At 34.8% G+C, this 21914-nt stretch overlaps 1 protein-coding gene across 48 annotated transcripts in view; it reads right to left on the bottom strand.

The window, feature by feature from the left end:
- Rims2 (regulating synaptic membrane exocytosis 2) overlaps positions 1 to 21914 on the bottom strand; it is a 518293-nt gene that overhangs the window by 212692 nt on the left and 283687 nt on the right. For 31 of the 48 annotated variants that reach the window (XM_063257747.1, XM_063257754.1, XM_063257752.1 and 28 more), the window contains 6 exons: positions 21409 to 21532; positions 19609 to 19655; positions 15926 to 16038; positions 6423 to 6553; positions 3373 to 3544; positions 1007 to 1160 (listed from right to left, as the gene is read on the bottom strand). In XM_063257747.1, the coding sequence (XP_063113817.1) occupies positions 1007 to 1160; positions 3373 to 3544; positions 6423 to 6553; positions 15926 to 16038; positions 19609 to 19655; positions 21409 to 21532 (741 nt within the window). Of the gene's footprint in view, positions 1 to 1006; positions 1161 to 3372; positions 3545 to 6422; positions 6554 to 9902; positions 9951 to 15925; positions 16039 to 19608; positions 19656 to 21408; positions 21533 to 21914 lie in introns of all 48 variants that reach the window. The other 17 variants (XM_063257715.1, XM_063257709.1, XM_063257711.1 and 14 more) reach the window with 1 other exon arrangement.

Here is a 21914-nt window from a genome sequence, read left to right as displayed (position 1 = left end):
TCCATCTACACCACAGTAACTTGCTGTGTTGCTTTGTATACTTCCCATAATTAATAAATGATGCAACACTTAGGCTTCCAAGTAGACACTTAGGAAATTTGGTCAATGTCAGTCTTCCAATACTTGATAAAAATGCTGCTAAACCAGAAGCATACTAACTCCATGGAAAGAAAACTACATGCATGCTTATATGAATACTAAACAAAACAACACACAGCCACCTTATCTCTCAATAGTAGATTCACCAGAAAAAGGTAAGATATAATTTACTAAAAACAACTCCAAATTGTGGGGACGAAGAAGCAACAATATCACTTTTCAACCTGGAAAACACTTTTAAATTTGTCAAGCATCTCTGGACTGGCCTAATTTTGTTATAGTTCAAACTATGTACAATCCAAGATAAAAATCTAAGTACAAAAATAATCATAGTAATAAGAATAATAACAGCCTTAACAGTTTCTGTTCTAGAGATTAAAAGACTTCTGGTAACATATGATGAAGTAGCTCTTATTATTTATATTTTATAGAAGAAAATGAGGCATAGATAGGTAATTTGCTCCAAATCTTGGAACTCTAACCAGACTGAAGATTTTAACACTGATTAGACTGACATCAAATTTCACATTTTCCATTGTCACACTTGCCATCCTAAACATTTATAAAAATACTAGGGATAATGAAAGTAGAAATGAACATTTTGGGAATTTACAAAAACATGACCAAACTCTACTGTAGCAGCCATCTCATTCCTAAGGTGCTAAGTACTATGATTCAAACACAGCTGCTTCTTTGGGGTCTTACACCCACAACACAATGATAAAGCACGTTAACTTTATACGGAGTAAGCCCTATGGCTATAACTTCATATCAGCGTAGTAAATAATAGAAGACAGCAACAGCTATGATGCTTACTAACACTCAGATGGTCTTTAAATTCTGTCACATGTACACTTGCAATTAGAAAAATTCAACAGAAATCTGACAAATGTTTTTGAAAACTTACTTTGCAGTCTCCGTGTCGGGCTCTCTCCATGGAGCTGTCTTCGTGGCATATATGGAGATGGGTGGGGAAGTGGCAACGAAGAGACGTCATGGGTCTGGAGTTTGTACCAGTGTGGCTCATCATCTAATAATGCTGTTTCTAGTTCAATTAAAATCTATAGACCCAGAAGACAAAGGACCATACAGTACAACAATGGTAAAGAAATTCTCTTAGATGTTCTTATAATTTTTACAATAGTAGTAATAGTGATTGTTAGATCAAAAATAAAGTCACTTAGTTGTCGCAAAATTATCCACATATTTTGACTAAAAAAATGAAGCTTTCTAACTTGTCAGAGCTTTACTGCTTTTAAATATATGCCACATTCACTTGGTAGACCCTTGACTGCCTACCTACTAGATGCTATTAAATTTACCATGACAGAATTAATGCCAATTTTAAATGAAAAAGGTGAAATGAATCAATCTGTCTTACTTAAAACTCTATGTTCACTGTACCATATGGCTAACAGTTCAAATAAAAAACATCATGTTATCTTATAAAAACAATTACCATGACAATTAAAAAACATAAAAGAAAAAGCAATACTGAATTCACGAACTATACAATATACATTTTACAATAAGCACAGTTTAAGGTTACAAAATACACTATACCACTTTGTAGAAGTAATTGACTATTTTGGAGTGTTGTGCAAGCTTGACAAGTGTTTGTACTTGATGTAATAAGAACTTCTGTGTGAAGAAAAATTACTGTATTATTTACCGATGAAGGTAAAGAGGCAAAATGTTTATTATTTCACTGTTTTGAAATTTTTCCTAGTTATTTTCAAAAGTATAAGGCTTTATGTTTCAAATGAGGTTTTTTTCCCAAGTGTTTACACACAGACAGACAGGCAGATAGGGACACACACACACACTTATTTAATCCTGTTAGTAGCTCTGAGTTGTATACTAGGATTATCCCCACTAGCATGAAGAGGAAACCAAAGCATAAATAAGTTAAATAACCCAACCAAGGCCACACAGCTCGTGGTATACCACCAGTCACGAGCAGACTTTGGCCCTGGAACCAGACTTTCTCCTCCTAAGATTGTGCTACTCTTCTTCCCAAAAAGTTTATAGGTTTATGACTCTTGTCCCTTAGCTGACAGCACCCGGCTCAGCATCTCTGTGTATATGGTTACTCTGCCCCAAGACTGCCATTAATTTACTTAGAGAATCCCACCACACGGAAAAGGTTAAAAGTGGACAATTTAGACTCATCAGGAGAACAGCTTCCATCTTCCCCTCTCTGATTCATTTCCTACATTACAAGTGGAAATGCTTTCCTCTGGTGTAAATGCAGTTGAGCACCCTCTCTCTAAAGCTCCTGGTTCACAGTGACTGCTTACTTCCAAAAAGAAGGGATCTGACCTGGTTCTTTGTTTAGCCCTCAGGCCTTGTTTCTCGTGCCACTTTCCCTTTCAACTTCAATAGGGCTGCCCTGACTTGTCATCTTGGGTTTTTTCCTACAAGAATTTGACTTCCCTTGATTTGGCTCAACCTCCCTTGTTTGAGGGATTTCCTCTGACCACCTTCCTTACCCAGCAGAGTCTTTATACATCTACCGCAGTTGGTGTACTGCAGTTCCACTGCCAATCTCGTCTGTATGCTAGAAGGGTTGTAAATTCCCTAAAGTTATGTGACATATTTGCCATTGAAGCCTCCTAGCACAATGCCTAACACATTACAGAAGTAAAAAATAACCCATGAATAAATGAATTACCAGCTTTTTAGTGGTATAATTAGCTTAATAAAAAAAGACATACACAACACTAGGGGCTGGGGATTTAGCTCAGCGGCATAAGCGCCTGCCTTGCAAGCAGGCAGTCGTGAGTTTGATCCCCAGTACCAATAAAAAGGAAAAAGACCAAAAAAAAAAAAAAAAAAGACATACACAACACTAAAACGAAGCAATGTGTTTGTGAATGTGTTTCACCTTTTATAATTCCACACTGAGATTGCATTAGGAAGAATAAGCATTCAAGAACTGTTGTGTAGACTGCTCATCATTTCTGAACTGAGATCTCACTGTGTTGCTGAGACTAGCCTTGAACTCTGGGCTCCAGTGACACTCCTGGCCCTGTCCCCAAGAACCAGGAGGACTCCAGGTGTCAGTCAGCAGCAGGCTAGCTCTGCCACAGTGTAGGCAGAACCTTTGTTCTCTATGGTTTTAATTTTATCTTAAAGCACACTAGCTAAATTCATTATATTAAATTAAGAAAATATACTTTTACAGATATTTGTGATATAAAATTTTACTGACAGTCATTTAAACAAAAGTATTCAGAATGACATGACCACTTTATAAATAATTCTAGATACCTCTCCTAAAAATTCACTTTCTTCCTCTCGAACCCTAGCTTGATCCCAAAGAGTAATCTCCAGCATTCGTTCCCGAAATTCTCTTCGGTGGACCGGAGAGTAAATGAATGTTTGGTTCCACTTAGGTTCCAATGTTTTCTTTACTGTTTTTGTTCTCCTCTTGTTTTTATCACTATCAAAAAGAAAGAACACAGGAAATTATTTGGGGGCTGGGGGTTTAGCGCACAAGCACCTTCCAGGCAAGCGCAAAGTCATGAGTTCAATCCACAGTACTAAAAAAAAAAGAAAGAAAAAACAAAATTTCAAATTTTGTCTTAAAGTATGTGAATTTAAAATTTGTCAGAAGTCAGGTAAAATTTATCATGCATTTATCATACATTGCAAATACTGTATTTTAAATTGTTAAAATTAAATAATTTTATATTGTATATTATAATTTTATATGTATATTGTACCATTATATTATGCCTTACAAGTATGACTCAAGACTAGAAGTGGTGTAATAAATATTAAATTTTTCCAATGACAGATAATTGAAAACTTAATCCCTCTCAAAATCTAAATAAGACAACAAGAGAATCTTAGCTATAATTGTTTTTATGTATTATCTTTATGGAAACCATCAGAGCAGTAATTAACCTGTAACACTCACATATTATGCATTTAATCTGCTTAAGCCTTACTGTAAAAAAGATGAGTAAATTGCAACGATAGTAACTACCTATCCATATATTTTAGGTAACAAACAAATGTGATTTACATCTTACATATGTTTTTACCCATAAGAAAGATTATATTCATTTTTAACAGATATCATGTCCCTAAAAATATTGAAAATTATTTCTAGTAAGGATGCCACTATAATGTGGACTGGAAATGCACCATTACATCCAGATGGATGGAATTTCCAGATCAGAGCCTTTCATACTTATTTTGATTGCATATCTCTCTATCAAGTTAATATTTTAAATTATAAATTCATTAAATGCACATATGTTATAAGTTATATACATGGATTACTTTACCAACACTACATATACGAAATATATTGCACTGATATGTATTCTGTGAAATATACCAAGACAAGGATTTAAAATATGAGATAAATTTTTTTCCAGAGTTCTAATAGGTTACTGACATGCATCTTATGTGGAGACTGGACTAGACCAGTGTCTAGCTAAGAATTAGAGGTGTGGTACTGCGGTCTGGGTGGATGTGGAGAAGGCTTGGTTTCCAGCTGAGGTCCCCTGGAGAGCTGGTGGAAATCTGGGGAGATGGAGCCCTGGGAACCTGTGCCTGCCTCTTCCTGCTTTCTGGCCATCACCGGCAGCTTTGTCCCACTGCAGCATGATGTGGGGCACAGGCCAAAGCAATGGGGCACGAGACCAGGAACCGAAACCTCTGCAGTGCTAGTGGAAATCAGTTCCTCCCCTGTTACGGTGATTATCTCGGGTATTCTGTTACAGCCACAGAAAGCTACACAGCTGGGAAACTGAAGGAGAGGGTACAAAGGGCAAAGGTGACTTCCAAATAAGGGCATGTCTTTAAAAATTTTAGTGCCCAATATAGATTTGACTTGAGTAATCACAAGATCCAGAGCACGGTATTTAAAGTAGCAGAAATCTGCCTTTAAATTATAATGAGTTCTACTAAGACACTTGGAAAAAAAGATGACAGATCATGTACCACTTCTAATTATAAGGTCATCTGTAGGATAATGACACTGAAAACCCATGTGTACATGGAAACGAAGTGATACTAAGTATAATAACTAATAGGAACAAAGTGCTAATCCACAAATCAAAATGACCCAAAATCTGCATCTTTCTGAGTTCTTACATGATGTCACAGTGGACAAGTTCATACCAAATTATTAAAAATACTGTACAGAATTATTTTCAAGAGACAAATGTGTGTGTGTGTGTGTGTTCCATAAGAAACATAAATAAAGTTTGTGTCTAAATTTGTATCCCTTCCTCAAGCAAAGTACAATATATATAAATATTTTGAAGTCTGAAAAAATGTGAAATTAAGAACAATTTTGTCTCCAGCATCTTGGTATACAACTTATAATAATGAGAATAACTTATGATCTCTTACTCTCCCTGTTCTCTTCTAAAAAGTGTAACAAATATTTATTCAGCATTTACATATGGCATGTATTCATGAAAGAATGAGTTCTCAGTCTCTGTTAAGAGACAGAGTTCCTTCCAAAAAGGCCACACATATTTAACACACACCTACTAACTTAAGAAAGATTTATAATAAAATCTGAAGGTGAATAGAAAAGCCATCACCTTTCTTTATGGACTTAAAATGTTCTTGGATAAATAATGACTATTTTAGAAGGAATTTCACTATTGCACACAAAGAGGCCTACATAATTTCTGCAGTTCCTTAAAACTCAATGTACATAATTACAATTTCAGTGGACCTATTTAGCATGCACCTAACACAGATAATGCTTGCAGAAGGCAATTCACAGCCAAATGGTAAAGTTTCCTAGGGGTAATGAAATACAAAATGTACTTTTTAATTTTGTAGAATAGAGTACAATAATATTTTGGTAAAAGGAGGTAGGAATTGAAGAGGAATATCAGCAGTTTTAGGATCCTTACCAATTTTTGATTCTATATTTTGTGTTAAAATTTTTATATGATCTTTATAGGTTAAAAACATAATATTTAAGAAATCATACACATATGCCTAAAATGGTAAATAAAATATACAACATTTAATATAAGCTTTAAAACAATCCCAAATACTATTACTTTTGTGTGTGTGTGTGTGTGTGGTACCGGGGATCAAACTCATGACCTCACGCTTGCAAGACAGGCATTTATGCCACTGAGCCAAATCCCCAGCCCTTCAATCCCAGATATTGACTGTCACTATTTTTGTTCCTAAAAATGATATTAAATTTATGTTAAATTTCATACCTATCTGACTAGTATGATACAGAAAGTGAGTTCTAAGAATTGAAACACCTGTATTTATTAACATTTCCCATTTATTTTCCAGAACATTTTTTTTCTGCTTTTCATCCATACCTTCTATCGGGAAGAAAGTAAATTTTAACGTAAGGATTCCTTGGCCTCCCATCTTCTCTGGAAGGAAGGTCCTTTGCTCCCAGAATTGTAACTATTAATTGGTGACCAACCTTGTCAAACCATAGTTTTATCTGAAAAGCAAAAAAAAATCACTTATCAACTCAAACATTTACCAAATACATATAAGAATATACTAATAATTTCAATTAATAAAAGATTCAGGTATTTTGGTTTCATTGATAAATCACTATAGGCTTTTCATTATTCTAATGTGATTATTAACATGTGTATACTAATACCACTATCATAATTAAGATCTTTAAACACAGTTATTGCTCCTTATCTTTCCCTATCAATGAATCACTTCAATTCATTTTGTTTCCCCTATAATGAGTTCAGAATAAGTGACAAAAAAGAATTGGGTAGTAATTTATTTTTATGTTATTGATAGGGAATTTTCAATAAATTTTTTATGATATATCAAAAAAGTCAAAGATTATAAGTAAGGATGATTTACTACTACATTTAGTCAATAGATTTCCTCAAATCATATTCAAAGTAATTGCTTCATCTTTTTAACATTTTCTTAAACATAAAATCTCAATTTCGTCCTATAATCTGAGGTGAGAAAATGTGAGCAGCTTTGTGTTGTACTAATTAAGGACTGAACTTCATATCCAGCTGCTGAATTCATTTGCCACAGCAGCTGTGTCTCCCACACACAGACTTTCCACCTGCTCCCTAGTCAAGTGACAAATGTGCTGTATAAAGACCTGCAAGAGCCCAGCTCTGGCTCAAACCTCAGCACATCTCTGACCACTACTTAGAAACCAAAATGGAACCAGAAACTTGGAATTGAGAATTACAGGGAAAAAGCAAATCTCTGGCTATGTCTGAAAAACACGGGCACTTCAGTTCCAATGGCACCAGTTCCAGCAGAACCATGCTGACAGCCTCACTTACGCTCTAGATAACGAGAAACTGAGCAAGTTTGGAGCCAGAGTGGGCTGACAGCCCCAAAGGAAATATCATTTATTTGCTTTTCTGCTAAAATAAATTAGCCCTCTTATTGGGACAAGAATAAGAAATATTCAAGTTATAGAAATTATAATTACTAGTCTTCGTGCTGTCTTGTCTTTATGTTTAATGTAGTTAGTATGCTGCCATTACATAACAAAAGGTTTTTCCACTAGAGCTGCTAAGTTCAAACACTGACCCCAGCCTAGTTTCTGAGCTGCCACGAACACAGCTCCAGTAGCAATAACAGCTGTAGTGCTATCTCACCTACTCAAGCACAGGAATTTATGTGCTTACTTATGTAATAATGAGGATTAAACACTGAGCTGTACCCCAGTCCTATTTTTATTCTTTTAGTTTTCAGCTGCTCAGGCTGGACTCAAACTTGGGGTTTTTCTGCTTCAGCTTCCCAGAATGTTGCAAGGACAAGCTCGGGCTGGAATATGAACTACAGAAAGTCCTTCAGGACAGCCTCACGTGCATTGAAACTGGAGAAACACGGCTTTAGGCATGAACAGTCCAAAGAAGAAAGGGCCCAGCATTTGAACTGACAGCAGAAAGGTTCAAATTCTTGTTTGCCTAACAATATTAGAATGTTGACACGGAAAAGGATAAGGAAATGAGAGGGGGGATGAGTAAAACAGTCTTCTGGTAAAAGCTAAATAAAAAAGAAAAGAAAGAAAGAAATGTAGGAGTCTCACTCTACGAAATGAAAGACATTGCAAATTATGTTATGGTGTCTCTAAATGTGTGAGATCAGATTTATTTCTACGATTTTCTTTACTTTCACCAAAAGTAAAAAAGCTTACAGCTTCATTTTTTCTAGAAATTAAAAAATCTTTCTCAATGAATACTAGTCACCTCATAAAAAATTCTAAAGATTAAAAAGAACTGCAAAAATCTTTCCACTTAAAAATAAAGAAAAAACTATTGTTGTTATTCTTGTTACCAGACTAAGATCAACATTATTTGGGTTTATTGATTTCCATGGGAACTATTTAAAGATGTTGAAACTTTTAGGACTTGACATCTTCAGAGGCAACGTTTTTGCTCAATTAAAATCACCAATGTTGTTCACTTGAAATACGTATTTCATAAAGTAGAAAAGAATATTCTTTTCTTATGCCATAGAAAACGAAAAACTATCACTTATTAATATCCATTTCTCAAGCAAGCAGACATTAGGTGTATAGCTTTCAGGGTTTCGTGACAATATTTGAGTTAAATTATACGTTCCAGATATATGAAGGATGAAATACTTTAGATAGGAAACAAATACACTTTAATTTTATTGACTCTTTGATCAAAATTATACTTTTTTGTAAACTACTTTAAGCTAGGTATTTAACAGCCCTAATTTTTGTTTATATAATGAGACCTGAATTAAAGTTTTTAATGTATATTCAATTAGTATGATATTTCATTAGCTAGGTTATTTTATCACTACTTTAAATTCCTTATCTATGCTTTAAAAACTTCATTAAAATACAGCTGTTGATCCTTCACAATATTACAAATACATATTATAATTAAAGTCCTGACAAACTTTGTGCTCCATTAGTTTCTTTAATAAACTCTTGCAATTGTTTAATTGTTTAATATGACTATCATCTCAGCTTTCCCATAGACATTTTGAACTTTCACAGTACACCTGAACAGTGTATATAAATATTTGATATTGTGTAATGTTAGTTAGAAAACTGACTTTCATGATTTAAACAAAATAAGTATTATTCAAAACCAGCAAATCTTTAAAAACATGCAGCAAAGCAAGGAAGGCATTATACTACTTTTTAGGCACACTATATCGACATTACGTTACCATATAAAGGTTTGCTACTGAAAAGAGGCAAACAACTTGTACCCAAGTACCAGAGTAAAATTAAATAGAATGACAAAATATAAACAAAATTCACCAGAACTTTATTTAGATTGTGGTTTTGTTTTTACGAAGTGACATAATCTAAAAAGTTGAACTTTATATGCCACATGCATGAAATTCATATTTTAAATAAGGTACAAATATATTTGCCAGTCTCCTCAAGGAGTTAGTGCTTGGAAAATGCAAGAAAATGTAGAGGTGAAGTGGTATAATGAATGATTTAAAGAGACAGCAAGCTTAGTGTAATAAAGAAGAATATCAGTATAAAATTAGCTGTTTCTGTAAACAATACTTATGTAAGTTGACTCTACAATAAATCTACATTAAGTGCCACTTTAAAAACTAGACATTTTAGGATTTTATCATATATAATCACCGATAAAGATTGTCTCTTTAAATTTGTATTCAATATTCTAACCCCCATGCAGAATTTTACAAGCTGGTTCATAAAATGATTTGAAAGTCAATAACATGGTTTAGAGCAACATACCCAAAAGTTTTCCTACTACGCATTTTCCAAAAACATACAGATAAGGGATAGAACACAACTTGAGTTTCTATCAGGCAGACAAGGCCTTTACCTGCACCCTAGGAACAAAAGGCGGTGTTCTTCTACTAAGGCTTTGGCTCTGGTAAGCAAAATTAAAGAAAAAAGCAATAAAACAAAACCAAAAAGGACAACACGCTGGAACTAAAGACCGAAAGTAAAAATAAACACAGAGAACTATCCCTTAAATACAATATTTTCATGACAATACTTATTTAAATTAAGAAATTCATTATAAGGAATAAATTAATATTGCCAAATGCTAAAATACATAAAAACTACAAATATTTAATTTTGTTTTACCAGACTTTTAATCTAGTCAACATAACAGTAATGAATGCTGAATATAAAATAATATATTCAGTCTGTGTGTTCAGAAAGAAGAAATTTCAGATTTTACCCTTGAATATCATTATCCATGGAGGCAGTGGTTCCAGGACCCTCACAAAAAACAAAATCCATGCATGCTCAAGCCTTTTATCTGAAAGGGTGTCATATTTACATGTAATGAACACACACCCTCCTGCTCTATGCTTTAACTCTTCTCTAGTTGATACATAATACCTTCCACAAGGTAAATGCTCCATAAACAGCTGTGACATGTTACAGTTTAGAGAACAATGACTGGCAAGGTAAGGAACATAGGTATTTATTGCACACATTGTTTTCCAAGTACCCTTAAATTTGAGCTTGGCTGAATCCATGGATATAAAACCCGTGGATATGGGAAAGCCAACTGTATATTAAAAGAACAGTACAAAAACAAAAACAAAACAAACAAAAAAAAAAAAAACAGGCGCAAAGGTATTATAGGATGAAAAGCCATCTATGAAGGTAATCTGTGACTTCTCCAAGTTGATAAATTTAACCAAAATTTAAAAAAACCTGCTTTAGGTATGTTGGCTTTAGAATTTCTTTAACAAATAAGCACACTAAGATGTAAGTGTGCAGGGATTCACTGAACACCATTTCCAGACATTATTTTTTACCACTTTATATAATATTGTTTATTGCTAAACATGCCAACCAATGACAATAACTCACTACTTTTTTTTGACAGTTCTTTATAGTTTCTCAAGCCTTTGGTAGTTTAGAGCAAGGTTTTTTTTTATTTTTGGTTTTTTGTTTATCTCTTTGTCTTTCTTTTATGATATTTCCAACAACTATAGGAAGGATCTCCATTTTCCCCACATTGCTGATCAGGAAACAAAGATATAAATGGTCTCAGAACACTTCCCAATATTCAGAGACAGAATGATGAGAAGATAAGAAGTGCAGCCTCGTTCTGATTAATCATTCTACAGTATTTTCAAATTCTCTGAATAAAGCAAATATCTTATCTGATTTTTTTTTTGTTCTGCTTCTTAAAGACACCACAATAATAAGAACTAAGAAGTGTCAACAACCAAATCAAGAAAAAATTAGATACAAAGCTCTGGTTTGAGAATGGATTTCAAAACTTTTCGTTCCCCTCCCCAATCAAGATTCCTCCCATGCGTCTTCTGTCTCTTCAAAGCCAGAAATACTTAAGTCTTCATCTGTCTCTCCTCTGCTACAAGGAAACACATAATGAGCACTGGAAAGACTGCTGCCAAATTTAACTATCATTGGACAGACACTATTTCAGATGGAAATCTAAAACAAAAAGGAAAGCACTCTTTAAAGCAGCCTATTATACAATTATGAGTCACCCTTCTCACCAAGAAGCAAAGAAGTTTCACATCTGTCCACCTTCCTCTTTGTCTAGAGATGCTCAGTGGAAGACAAGCTCAGGTGGACTGTGATGTCTGACTAAGTAACCCAGGCAGGGGTGGGGTAATTCTTTAGCAAACAGGACAGAGGCCGCGAGAAATTCAGGTGTTAGACACGCTGGAGAACTTTCTAGGAATAAATTCTATTTTTCCTGCCCTCTCTTTGTTTTTGTTTTAGAGCAAATACATCAAAGTAATGTTATTTTATAAATATTACCTCACACAACAAAAGCAATCGTTTTAAATATGAAGAAAACATTTTTCCATTTTTAATAATGACTGAAATAAGCAACTCACAGATTTGGGGAGTCAGCCTTTTGTAGGGAGAGGGCAGGGCACCATGACAGGGGGGCGGCCGAGCCCAAGGCCTTGTAGATGTTACCATGGTGCTACACGCCCACCTCCTGACATCAGCCTTTGTAAAATGTAACCTTCCCCCATGCATTCATACATTAAATAGGACTAGAGAAGCACATTTTTGTTTGATATTTTTTTTCAGGTAAAGCAAAATTCACAAAACATACAATTAAGCATTTTAAAATATAATAAATTCAGTGGCAATTACTGCATTTGCAATGCTCTGGAATCATTACCTTTCTCTATATCAAAACTTCTTCATCACACAAAAAGGACACCTGTGCTTTAAGTAATCAATCCTCACTCCTCTATCTTGCTACCCATTGGCAAGCACTAAGCTGCTTTCTGTCTCTATTCTGTGTACAGAAATGGTGAAGCACTTAATATGTGCTTCACTGTAAGTGGTAATGAATTACTAAGTCATTTATTTTAAGCATAAAAGATCTGATAATATTTGAGGCAATTCAGGCTTTACACAAGTGAAGAACCTGAACTTTGAACCAATCTATTTGCATTCCACTGTCCCTTCACTACTATCTTTAGGGTCGTGTCTTTCACTCAATGTTTCTACAATAAAGGAGTTATGGCAATGAAGTTTAAAAGTATGAAGTTCAAAGAAAAATCTTGTTAGAATTATTTTAAAAGCTCTAGAGATCTTAAGGAACTATAAAAGACATGCACCTATTCTTGAGTTACTTATTCCATTTAAATGGGCATATAAAATGAGTATTTACTTAAAATTTCAGAAAAAAAATTCAACTAAAGTAAACTTAGGAAATTTTGCAACCATAATTCAACAGTATGAAGTAAAAAATAAATAATAAAATAGTTGTATAGTGAATTCCTACCGAAAAAATAATTTTTAGCCTTTCCTTACTTCAAAAAAAGTCAAAAGTTGTACTTTATCATAACACTATCAAAAAAACTACGCAAATCATGTAAATCAATTTAAAAACAATAAAAATTGTAAGCTAATTTTCTACTATAGAAAATGCTAAACTCTAGGACAAAATTTTTAAATGCATACTCAAAATAAGAGTGTGTTGTTCCTGAAATATATTAAATTGTATATGTCCCAGCATACACAAACTTGAGTTCAGATTGATTTTTCTCACCAAATACATTAATTGCATTTTGTGGTTATACCCAGAATAAGCAACCACACAATTTGAGCACAAGAGAGAAAATAAACTGCACACATTTTTAAGTCAACAGTCTTGGATATAAAAATGTATACAAATTTGCATTCTGCTTATATTTTCAACTTGAGAAAATACCATTCCACGAATTGACATGAGTGTCTTACAAGGCCAAGCTCACATACCACAAAAATTGCCTTTGTGTGGATACTAGCCATGTCATAATTTTTCAGTAAGGCATGGGCCCAAGTAAAATCCCACCAAAAGCAAAAATGTCCCAAGATAGAATGGAACGAATGGGAAAGTACTGATGTCTTCTGACTGCTGAGAGGTTTGCCAAAGGGTTCTGTGCCCAGACATCTTTTTTTTATCCCCAACAGCAAACAAAACTGTCTCCAGAGCAGTAGAGATACAGTTACAAGTACAGAGAAACGAACCCAGGACATATTTCTTTAGATACAGAGAATCAGAATAAAATTAAGCGGTCTCATGAGAATAAAAATTATTCTATCTTACTCATTTAAATCCCTAGCTACTAGTACTAATAGTACTCTAGGGCAATAACAACACATATTTCTTAAAAACATGACTGAAATTTAATTTGGTTTAAAAAAAAAGCTTTAGAAATATTGGGGGCTACATAGCAATAATCTTAAAATTTTGCTCTACCACCCATATTGTAATTTTATTCCCAAAATGTTACCCTGACAAGCTAATTTTGCCCTAGCAAAAACCTATATACAGATTTACTTCAGTCTTTGCAAATTTAATGTGTATATGAATAGTTCTTCTGCATTACAGATGGTTTTTATACTTTTCCTATGTTTTTTAGATTTCTTACAATAAATATGCGGTATATATGTGTAAGAATTATGCTTCAAAAATGCAGAAGAGATGTGTATGCCTATATAATTTCAAAACAGGCTATTAAAGCTTCACTAATAGCACACCAGAACATATGCCTTTCACATTATAAGAAAATGAGAAAATGGTGTACATAGTAAACTGTAATTTCATGGATTTTAAACCAACATCAGATCTAAAGGCTATAACTTTACTTCATTATATGTATATTCAGAAGTAAAAATTGTATTTGGCTGCAAATATTTAGAAACTTTCACTTCTATTGTATTAATTTTAAGCCATGAGGAAAAACAGTGAAATTTGACATCTAAAATGCTGCTTCTGCTCCTCATTTTCATTCCTTGTCCAATCTGGACAGGACTTTGGAATGTGAGATACTAAAGTGGTACTTATTATGCAACTCTAATTTCACTTTCTCCATCAATTTAAGCCAACTACACACACACACACACACACACACACACACACACACACACACACACACAAGCACATACAGAACACATACCAGCATCAGCTACTCCCACAACCCTAAACAGTATTTAAAGACACCTTATTTAAACAAAACCATAAAAGAAGCTAGAATTTATTCGCATTACCTAATATGGTAGAAGAAAGAACATAAATTTGAAACTATAAATGACAATATATGCTCTCAATGTACAGTGAGAATAAATAAAAAGATGTTATTTATTGCAGAGAATGCAGAAAATACCATTCCCAAACAAAAATGTTCACCCTATGAAAAAAGAAAGAAAAACCAAATAATGAAGGAAAGAAATTTATTTTAGTGAGACATTTACAGTCTCATAGTATATCATCATCTTTATTGTATAACATTTGCCTTATTGTCAAATCTGTGTTCAAAGTAATTCAGAAAAGATGTCTAAAAAATAAAAATTAAAAGTAAAATGTCTAATAAGTTCAATGAATTCCAATATATTAATTTCATTTAAGCTTCCTATATCTCCTTTTAATAAATGAAAATACTTCAGAAAAATCAAACACAGATCCTTCTCCCTAAAAAGGAAAAGAGATATTTCTTAGCTGAAACAACAGAAATCTATTTCTATTGGTCTTAAAATAGCAGCCCAAGGTAGATTATTTTAACTATAATTTTTGCTATAAAGATCCAATGTCTGAATTCTGAGAACCTAAATAGACCTTTAATGATCAGGAAATTTCAAGTTTTGTAATCACTGTCACTACTGGCAATTAAAATAACTGAATAAATTTAAATATATTAATATATTAAAATGCTGTAAAAAGCACATGACAACTGAAAACTGAATTAAACTGAGGACTCACATTTGCAAAGTCTTCTAATATGGACATAATATAAAATGAATAATTAAACGTTTTGCTGCTATTTTAAAATATTCAAATGAGGGCTCACCTAACCTAAAATAACCTACTATATTCAGGAACTTATTCTATATCTTCCCATTGTTTTGTTAAAAGCATCTCGAGAATCTTTATATTTCAGAACAATAGTCAAAGTCCAATATTACTATGAAGTTCATCTCAAATTTCCTGTATATATATATATATATATATATATACACACACACTTTTATTTTATACACAACCTTTGTATACTACATTTGTATTCTCTTAAGAATCAGTGACAATTCATAGTCATTTTAAAGTCTAGAGCAAAAGCCATGACCTTAAATTTTGGAATACTTATTAAGGCATAAAAGGGCTTAGGTATCCTCACAAAATTTAAGTTTAATCAAATTCTAGAAGGCCAAACTCTAATAAAGAAAGCACTAAGATAAATAACCAAAAGTGAATTTCAGTTAGTTAAAAGTATTAAGAGTAAATGAGTTAACAGTAAAAGCACAATTATGTTCTAGGAAGAATTTGCTTTATAAAAAACCAGCAACATATTTTTTAAAAACACGATTTAATATTCCAAAAGAGAAATCAGTTTAGTGATTACATACTGAAAGTTGTCCAGATAAGAACTGTGGAACATCTCTCAGCATGCCGGGACTCATGGGAGAGGTAACGGAAATAGAAGGACGATCCATTTTCTGAGATTCAAAAGAGCTAGAGCCTGAAATGAGAATTAAACATAAAGAACAATAAAATGGCTCTCTACAACTATTTAAGAATGATTAGCATACATCTTTTAAAAGTCTGTAAAATGCCGTATATAGACCATTTTGTTAGGCACAAAGATACCCACTGAGGTTCGGCTGTTGTTTTTCCACATCACCAGGGGCACAGAGCCACTGTCCGTGCCAACTGTGCTAGAGGCAGGCCTCAACCCCAGAACTGAGGTTCTTCATCCTTTCCTGCATACCAGATTCATATGTTCTGGTAACATAGTCAGAAAAGTTTAAAAATAAAACTAAATAACCACAATATAAATCAGTAAAGCAACATAAAGACAGTCTAAACTTTAAGTGCTAAGAATGAAAGTACTAAAATCTCCAGAACTACTGAATGTTTCCAGGAAGTGACTTTTTAAAAACCATATGTTGAAGACTATAAATTAGACTTAGAGAAAGAAAAAAGAATCTATGAACAAAGATGCAGCATACCACAGTGAGCAGACCTTGTACCCAAAAAGCACAAGTTTACTTCTATGGGAAGTGAAGTAGAAATTGAGCTAATAGGATGCAGGTGGCACTGTGTGGCTAGAATTCTGGGTGGGGCGTCAGGCACAAAGAAAGTATCCACACTAAGCTCTAACGTGGAAGAAAAGAACATTGCATTTTGAGGAAGACGGCCTTATCACCTATTTAAAGTATGGACTACAAGGAAGAAAACCATAAGAAGCCAGCAGAATTCAATCAGTAGTAAAAGTAATGTTTCACAGAGGGAGTGGAAAGGAGGAATTCGAAGAGACAATAAAATTAAGAAATGAAGACCCTAGGGCCAGGCATGGTGGTGGCTCAGGGGTTCAGTGCTTGCCTAGCCTGGGCACGGCCCTAGATTGGCTCCCCGCACCCCCCCCCCGCCCACACACACACACACACACAAACTACCCAGAAACTCATTAGATATGAGACATAAAAGAAAGACAATGGAAAGAGCCAAGATCTCAAATCCGAGAACCAAGTGTGGGATGCAGAAAGCCTTGTGTTTCTGTTGTTTCTGGGAAAAGTGCTGATGTTTCATGGGATTTGGAACACTGGGTTAGGAAAGAAGCGGAAGTGTACAGCATGTAACTAAAAATACAGATGAAGCAAAATGTCAGAGCACAGACTACGGTGGGCAATGGTCCTGTCGTTCTGCACACCCACCCGGACACAGGTAGTAAAGTTCACCTTTACAGATGGTACTGCATACAACAGGGGGAAACTACAAGCCTTGGGTTAAGAAGTGATGGTGACACCCTTCCTCTTATTTAGAAATAGAAAGAATGATGCCTTCAGTAGTAAGAACGAAGGTAGTCTCTTACTGGAAAGCTGCAGGTACTTGGCACACGTCTGTAAATCCAGCACTACGGAGGACGAGGCAGAACTACTATGAGTTCAAGGCTAGCCTGAGCTACATAGTGAGTTCAAGGTCAGCATGAACTACACAGTGAGCTCCTGCCTTAAAAAGAAAAAAGAAATACAGCTGAAGGTAGCAGGATGATACTAAACAAAATATATTCTTTGAATATCCAGGGATGACGTGACGATGAGAGACCCTATAGACTGTGTGCAACTTTAGGAACTATACAGCTAGCAGTTAAAACCATAAGAAGACAAAAATGTACTCAGAAACTGAGAAAACAGATTTAGAGATTAAAGAAGAAACATGAGATCTAATTTGATGCAGGATACTTGTCTCTGCAGGAACAATTTTAGAACTGTAGCTCATAGATTTTTTAAATGACTAAATAAGAAAAGGGCTCCATGATGTTCATGCAAAGGCAGGGTGACTTATTAATATAAGAATGTGAAGTTTCTACCTGCCCACACAGTTGTTGGAAGAACTGTGATGGTGTAAGTGCAACACCAAGTGCAGACGCCAGTCCTAAATATGATGGGAGCCAGGGGTGGCGGTGCACACCTGTAATCCCAGCACTCAGGAGCTGAGGCAGGAGGATTTCTGAGTGCTTGGGTACCTAGGTAGTTCAAGGGCAGCCAGCACTATGTAGTGAGACCTAGTCTCACAAAACCAAATAAATAAATGAATAAACAAACACAATGAGGTATGAGGGTAACAGTAATAGCAACCCTGCATAATAACAGTGATGATTATTATGTTAGGGTTTATGGGTCACGGACACAGTTTGGGATAAAACGATTTAGTACTTAGCTGAAGGTGCTAAATCAAACAAGTCATATGACTGTATTTTAAAGTACAGACACTTGGCATTCCAAAAGAACTTCAACCACCTATGGAGACTTTAAAGACACTTATACTAACAAGTATAAATATAAAAGAACAAAGCCTATTTGGCAGGGGCAATGCTAGATTGAATCCAGTAGCTCACACACGCAAAGCAAGCAGTCTGCCACTGGAATACATCTCAGCCCAGAAAACATCTATTTTCAGTAACATACTTTAGTTATTGAGGTGAGGAGAGAACTGGACCACTTCTCAACACCTCCGTGCTACAGCCTCGGTCTAGTCAGCCTGGGATTGCTGCTAGATGACTAAAGCAGTCCTGTCACGGTCATTCTCCTTTTACCCAACCCATCTACTCTACCTTCAGGGCGGGAGCCCGATTTCCAGAGGCGAACATCTGCTCACAGCTGTCCTCTGTAGCTCCGCACTTCCCTCCAAGGAAAGGCTGGAGTGCTGAGGGTGCCTCTGCAACGGCCGCCACTGCCCCTCGCGCCCTCCCTTCCCCTCCCCTGCAGGCTCCTGCCCCCCCCCACACACACACACACCTCAGCCTTTCCAGCTCAGAGCAGTCTCTGTGTCTGGACAGCTCTCACCCTACAGGGCCACTCTCTTAATTTTGCTCCAACTCTTTCTGTTTGGTCTACTCTAAAGAACAGACTGCAGATTACAGCCTTCTTCCTCTTTTTCCCAGAAGTCTCTTACTCTGCTATTGATCAGAAAACAGTTCACTGGAGGAAAAACCAGTTAACATTTGATACAGTATACAAAACCAAGTAATAAAAAGTACCATACATTTGACATTTAAACATATCTTTTGTTCCATTATAGCTTTGATGTTAAATCAGAACGACTATTCTAAAAATATAAATATGAACAAGTGCAATCGTTCACTAGTTCATCCCAAGAATTTCCACCTACCTAAAGTAAAAATACAAAGTAGTACATTTTAAAACTCAAGGAAAACTTTGGGGCTACAAGCCTGGGAGTTCTCAGTGCATTTGTGATTTGTTGTTGTGGTGATGGCTTCAGGGTATTTCCACCACTCAACACTTAGCTAACGGGGTACAGCAACTGTGTGTGGGTTACAGCACTACGCCTCAATAAGAATCACCTCAAAATCAACACAAAAGATAGCATGCCTTCAAAATATCCTTAATTATTACAAAACTGTGTATACGTTCTCATAGTGACAAGGAATGGTATTAAATTGTCCACCTTTATGGCATACTGAGTAATAACTCTACTACACCTCTTCACATTAATAAGTAGGATGCTTCATTTGATCTTTGATGATGACATCACTAATAACATTCTTTCTAGAATAAATGAAACTTACTGGACTCCAGTTGTGCATGTGTGCTATCAGGTATTCTAGGTATATCTCTGAAATGACAGGAAAAAAAGAGAAACTGGTTCAACACTGCAACTGCTGCTTTGGTCATTTTTAGCATATGTAGTAACTCAACAGTGTACAAGGACACACAAAACTGTGGGTGGTACAGGAAGTAGGCAAAGAAGAAATAAGCAGCATCTTACTAATAGAACAGTTGGGCTAACATCAACTATTTAAAAGAAATTAAAATTCATACGTATTCATTGTAGATTTATAAAAACATAATTTTATTTTCTATGTGCCTCACTACACAATTATTAATCCACACTAAAACATTTTGCATGCAATATGGCAAGTTTTACAGATTTTTAGTTATGTCCTACTCTTTATCTTCTGTTCTAAGTCAATAATATTAAAACTCAAACAAAATATCACCAAGGCAAAAATTAGAATAGTCACATTATAATTAAAATAATCTCCTAGACCAGGCATTATGGAGCACACCTATAAGCCCATCACTTGTCAGGCTGAGGCAGGACTGCCACAAGTTCGAGGCTAGCATGGGCTACATAATGAGTTTAAGGCCAGCCTGAATTGCAAGGTAAGACATTATCTCAAAACACCAAAAATAAAAAATAAAAATAATTACTAATAAAATAGTCTCATAGAGGAAAAGACAAACTTTTTTATTGAGACTCAAGGTTATCTTGTAACTATGTTTAAACCAAAACAAGTACATGTTTTTGATAGGAGTTGACAGTACCAGGGTCATTCAGAAAGAAGCATAAAAGACTATAAATTTTCTAAGGGATTAAAAAAATATGATTTCAGGATACTTTAGTACTAATAAATAGATTTGATTAATACAATAAGCTGATATACTGCCATGGTACCATATTATAAAACTATGAAAGGACAAAATGGAAAGTGGACACAGTTTATTGTGCTAAATACATTACTTTGAAAGGAGTATTTCAATAAAACTAATCTACCCATCTAAATCACTTTCTTCTGCTTAAAGACATCAAAATAATATGCCCTGTCATTTCCCAAGTGAAATAAAATGAGGTGTTATTATCCATCAAAGAATTCCCACAGACTTCACCCTCAGAAGCTCTTGCCTCTGCACTGTTAGGCACTTACTGTAGTCTGCACGGCTTCTGTTCTGACATAACTGTGCCTTTCACCCTGGTACACAATATAAGCTTCCACAGAAACACAGGACTGTGGTATTTCATTCTCACCATTTATATGAAAGGGTTACATGCACTGCCAACTTCTAGCAGGTTTTAATTTGTTGTCCATAGATCAAATTGATGAAATTAAAAAACCCTAATTGGATATGATTTGTCTTTTCATGGTCTTTTCAATTACCATTCTTTAAAAAAATTGTTTTTCCTTAAAAACATTCCTATATCTGGCAATTAAATATTCTTTGCATCTTTATTTCCTAGGATAAAATCTCCATTTGAAAAAATATATATACAATTTTTACACTACAGTTGATAGTAATTTTTACATTGAAGTCTCATGATATCATGATATGCATCTTTAAAGCATCTGTTACTAATCACCCCCATCCCTTACTAATGACTGTACCCATTTGCCAAGCTAGCAAGACAATAAAAGTTTTTTTAAAAAACTTTCCATACTTCTTTTGTAATTAACTGTATATTCTCTAAGTCATGAACTTTGGTGAGACGTTTTTGGTAAATAAAGCAACTCAACATTTGTTGGTTGAACAATACTGACGCTTACCAGTATGTACGCAACTTTACATACCAAGCCCTGACCTCGACCTACCCAATGGGTCTTGAAACAACAAGCTCCACTTGTGGCTCAGGTTTGGATTCAAGAATGATGTTGTACACTTCCTCAAAGGTGGCTCCCTGCAGTAGCCTTCCATTCCATTCTAGCACTTCATCACCTACAATGGCAGTAGGAATAGTCTCAAAACTAAGAAATGAAAACCAACCCTATAAAACACACTTAAAATAAAGGCAATCAATGAATACGAGAATAAAAATCACCACCGGGAAATAAGAAACACACTGAGAACACCAGTAATATACAATTTGATGTCAGGATAATATATGCAGTATTTTATCCAAAAGGAAAGTCCAGTGGTCAGAAGGATAAAAGATTACAAAAAAGTTTTAACTTGGTTTCTTAATAGGAATTTTTGTAAAAAGCTTAATAAATAGCACTTTGTTGAATCCTTTTCTCCAATAGTAACAACTGTCTAAGTGATAGGGAATGACACATTTTGCATATCTATGAAGTTTACTTTCTAAACTATGTTAGAATTT

The sequence above is a fragment of the Cavia porcellus genome, unplaced genomic scaffold (genome assembly GCF_034190915.1).
Source record: "Cavia porcellus strain 051 isolate PalLab524CR breed Dunkin Hartley unplaced genomic scaffold, mCavPor4.1 scaffold_10, whole genome shotgun sequence".
In the NCBI taxonomy this organism is placed as follows: Eukaryota; Metazoa; Chordata; class Mammalia; order Rodentia; family Caviidae; genus Cavia; species Cavia porcellus.
This window is presented reverse-complemented; position numbering and strand designations above follow the sequence as displayed.